General features: G+C 41.1%; 1 protein-coding gene across 1 annotated transcript; it reads right to left on the bottom strand.

The window, feature by feature from the left end:
- Window positions 1–244: 244 nt before the first annotated feature.
- On the bottom strand, window positions 245–4,599 carry LOC104274453 (mitogen-activated protein kinase 12-like; the record flags this gene model as incomplete). The annotated part of the gene is made up of 6 exons (XM_009870093.1): window positions 245–315; window positions 1,080–1,253; window positions 2,755–2,833; window positions 3,616–3,775; window positions 4,386–4,459; window positions 4,518–4,599. Coding segments are annotated over 6 exons (640 nt in total), but the record flags the coding sequence as incomplete, so codon positions are not given.
- Window positions 4,600–4,813: the final 214 nt, after the last annotated feature.

Below are 4,813 nucleotides of genomic sequence, written 5' to 3' on the forward strand. Positions count from 1 at the left end.
GCCCGAATCCTTCCGTGTGGAAGAAAGTTGTTGTAGGCAGGAATAAGTTTCTGGATAGTTTTGAAATGCTATTCCCAAAGGCACCAACTTCCACATGCAGAGTAAAAGACATTGCTTTTTCTTACAGTGCAGCTGAAACAGATTACATCCAGTTTATTTATAAAAGTTTTATACACCTGAAATGTCACGAACATCTACAACTATCCTGCTTTCTTCCATGTTCTGAAAAGACAGAATCATACAATTATACCGCTGTCTCCTTTGACTCCGATGTCTGTGGTGGCTTGAAGTTCAGTATCTCTTTATATGTAATGCCTGGAAAACAACAGGATAAATACAGTCTAATCAGAAAAGGAGCAGCACAGACAGCAGCAAGGTGCAACCCGCAGCATGGTTAGTCTTTGGTCTAGGTCAGGCAGAGACCTCTTCAGGCAAAAAAGTAAGAGGGCAAAAAGTCAGGGAAACAAGGCTCATTATTTCACCATTTCAGATTTGAAGTAGCTCAATACTGAAATGTTACAGATGCTTTCCAAGGGGTGCGAGCAATGACTTTATAGTGGTCAATACCCTCAGAAAGAGCCACTGAGCAAATGAGCTTTGGAAGCCAAGTCCTCACTTAAAAGCCAAAATATAAACTTCTGACACTAGATGAAAACTAGGCTCAGACTTAAATCTCTGCTGAGATAGGTATTTTTTCTCTCCCTGAGGGAACCTAACCTAAAATTAAGGCCAGCAACTGTTGCAGTCCTACAGAGCCAACAGTTGATCAATCTGTTTGCCTGTCCTATCCACTGGAAGGAACAGCTTACAGAAAAGGTTTCTTCCCCATGTTGCAGAAGATGGGAAGAGAGAATCATGAAGGAGAAGGAGAGCCTCTGTTAGGAGGCAGAGAAGAAACCTCTAGGGATCATTCCAGGAAGATTTGGAATGTTTATCAATAGCATTTCTCTATCTTTAATGCTCTCTATTTACTCTGTTCCATCAAAAGCAGAGAAAGCAATTCATAAAGGAGGATATTCTTATTTCTGGATGGCCTTTCTATCTGGTTATCTTTGCAAACATCACAAAATTAAACTCACGCTTCCACTCATCTAGCGGAAGATCCATGTTATCAAATGTGTCGTCGTATTTTTCAGCTTCAATTTCTTCCTCAGGATCGTGAATTGGTTCAAAGTAAGGATGCACCAAAGCCTCAGCTGCTGTGACTCGCTTCTCTGCATCCAGCACCAGCATCTTTTCCAAAAGGTTTACAGCTATTGCACAGAAAACAAACAATGCAATCAAATCACGCCACTGATTTCAGCTTGTGCACAGTAATGTTGCCCTGGAGATATTTCAAATAAAGAGTTAGAAAGCAGAATCATTGGGTGCTCATTCTATAGCCGGCAGGTTCCATCTGCATGACCAAAGAGTGTTGTGAGCAAGCTGGGACGAAGCCTGGTGCAACACAGAGGTGCTCCCTTGCTTCTGTATGAAACACAGCCACCTCAGCTCAGGGAATGACTTCTCAGCTTCTGGCTCCAGGTGCTGGGGCTCTAAGGTACAGCAGCGCAACGAAGAGGCGGGCGCAGCGCTGACGAGAACGCCTCTGTTTGTGATCCAAGCCCTAAGCTCCCTAAGACAAGTCAGTTGCCCATGGTCAGAATCTCAGCGCTGCCGTGCATTTTTTGACCTCAGCCAAAACAAACCACGCAAATCTTGTACATTCCTCTCCAGCGGATTTTGGATCAGGTCCACTGTTCAGAATGTCAAAATGAGGAACGATTTGTTTATTCTGTTTTTCTATCCTGAAAGAACATTCCTGGGTTGGGTGGAGTAGCTGAAAGGAAGAAGAGGCAGCAGCGTGTCACAGGATGACGTGACTCTCGCTTATCACATTGTGGATCCTCTCCAACCTTCTCTCGCAGCCCATAAGTTCTCTATGTAAGGAGCAGTCAGATGGCCACGTACGTAGTAATGGAAGGTAATAGGAAGAAATGTCCTAAAAACTAAATGGAAACCAAAATGGAAATGTGTAGTTTGCTGTAGCTGAGAAGGTCAGTAACCAGGCAGTCAGGGTAAGAGCTGCCTATTAATCATGCTTATTTCTCCTGTATCTGAACATGTGATCTTAATTTCTTAAATTGAGAAAACTCAATGATCCTAATTTATATTCTAATAAAACTGGCTTTGTGAGTGTTCAGGTCACTGGGGAACAGATAAGTTCTGGGCAGAGCCATGTCAGACCTCTGGCTGACTCAGGTCATGTCACAGTTCTGCACACTTGGTATGCTCTTCTGGCTGTTTACACCTACCAAATCCAAGCCAGTGCTTCTCAGGAATGCACAGATGTTTCTCAGGATGTATTAATTCCATGACTAAAATTTCAGCTTTCTATTTGCTTGCATTTCTACTGTAGGCCAGATTGAGCTTTCAGAATTATATTTCAAATGGAAGACAGAGAAAAATTTAAAACATATATTTAATCTCTCATGGCTCTCGAGAAAGCTGCTCCAGTAAAACCATTAAGCAGATGATGGATTGAAGCCTAAACCGCAAAATACTTCTTTTTTTTGACACTTTTAAGAAGCATCTGACTCCTGGCAGGGGCTAAACTTGGCAAAGTCCAGCCACTACAACAAAGTTATGAATTACGGAAAGCAAGGGAGAGAAAAGCATGAGAACCATCACATAAGCTATCCCATGACTTCTGCTGCCTCCAATACAAAACCACAAGAATAAGACAATTGTACACATCCACACAAACTGTCTTACCTAAAGGATTCGCATACTTCAAGACGGATGCAAAATCTTTTTTCTGTACTTTTGGGAGGCTTTTGATATAGTTTTTTGCCTTAAAAGAAACATGGATATTAAGTTAGACCTTCATCTCCTTTCTCATGTGATAACACTAACTACAGGCTTAATAGGAAACTCAATGATACTTTGATAGAACATTGTTCAAATGATTTTTTTTAGGGGGTCACGAACCTTGATTATATTCACTTTGTTAAAAAGAACTTTTTTTTTAAAAAATCAAGTCTTAAAATTGTGGTTAAGAAACGATAATGTAAAGATTTAATTCTTAATGCTCCATATTTAATAAATTAAATTATAAAAAATATGTACACATCATTTGAAAGAATATCATAATGAGTTTACAGGAATGTCTAGAAGTGAACCTCACACATTAATCCATTAGTATTTACATTGTATAGTTAGTTGAATGAATAATTTTAGGTTCTTCATGGTAGGGGCTTAAGAATCCTAGAAGGACATCCACATAACAATAGGAAAAACAGAGACATCTGCAATCAGCCAGAGTTTCTGAATAGGTTTATGTTTTGAGTGCTTTTCCAATAAGAGTAGTAATGCATCAGCTCAACTTTTTATATGGTACACATTAGAAAATTTGAAGTATTTAAACATAGAAATTCTTCAAGTGTCCTGATCATTTTCTGTCCTGCCCTTAATCTCCGGTAGCTATTCTGGGTGTGCAAAGCACTTCAAGGCAGAGGTGTACCATCGGGGGTCATTTCAGTAGTCAATACATGTTATCTCAGCCAGTCTAAGAACTGAGCATGGCTTAAGTAAAATTAATTTAAGTAAAATCAACTGACAAAGCAGAATACTCACATCCTGACTGTGCAGTTTTTGAACAAAATCTTGAGTTGGTGTACCCGTTATTTTCATTATTTCTGTGAGTTGGTCCAGATCTAAGTAGCAGAGGTAAGGAACAAAGTCTTTCACCAAAAGGAAACTAAGCACCCTGCAAAAATGGAGCATTTCTTTGCTACTGGAAAAGGAAGCAAAAATCAGAATGCAACAACTGAATAGAAGAGTTAAGAGAGTTGACATGAAAGTTCTTCATTTCACTTGCAAAAGGCAAAGATATTGAAAGCACCCGAAACAAAATATCCTGTAACTTGGGAACATATAATTGAATTATTTTCAAAATCCTCTAATATCATCAGGCCTCCTCTATTTTTTTTGGTCAAAATTAGCCCAAAAGTATTGGAGTTTCTGAACAATTGACACGTGTATTCCATGCATTGCCCTGGTCTATCCAATACTCAGGTGACATGAAGGCAGGAAGTCCCAAGGGACATTGGGTGGTTTGATAAAGAAAAAAAATTAGAGGAAATCAGTCTGTGTTAGTTCTTCCCCATGTATTGCATGCATTGCCCTGGTCTAGCCAATACTCAGGTGACATGAAGGCAGGAAAAGTCCCAAGGGACATCAGGTGGTTTGATACAGAAAAAAAATCAGAGGAAATCAGTCTGTGTTAGTTCTTCCCCACATGGAGAAACTGCCTTGCCTTGGCTGCAGTGACCATGAAATGGTGGAGTTCAAGATGCTTAGGAGGAGGATCCTCCAGTGAGGAGGGCACACAGGAACCTCATTACCCTGGACAGCAGACTTTGGCCTCTTCAGGGGCCTGCTGGGATAGAGTCCTGGAGGGAAAAGCGGCTTGAAAAAGCTGGGGAAATAAAAGAGGAAGTCAGACAAAAACACCAGGAGGCGAGGAACCTCATTACCCTGGACTTCAGGACAGCAGACTTTGGTCTCTTCAGGGGTCTGCTGAGATAGAGTCCTGGAGGGAAAAGCAGCTTGAAAAAGCTGGGGAAACAAAAGAGGAAGTCAGACAAAAACACCAGGAGGCCATCCTGGATGAACAATGAGCTCCTGAACAAACTCAAGCACAAAAAGGAAGCCTACAGAGGGTGGACGCAAGGACAGGTAACCTGTGAGGAATACAGAGGTTGTCTGAGCAGCCAGGGATCAGGTTAAGAAAGCCAAAGCCCTGACAGAATCTGGCCAGGGATATCAAGGA

The sequence above is a fragment of the Apaloderma vittatum genome, unplaced genomic scaffold (genome assembly GCF_000703405.1).
Source record: "Apaloderma vittatum isolate BGI_N311 unplaced genomic scaffold, ASM70340v1 scaffold22395, whole genome shotgun sequence".
NCBI lineage: Eukaryota > Metazoa > Chordata > Aves > Trogoniformes > Trogonidae > Apaloderma > Apaloderma vittatum.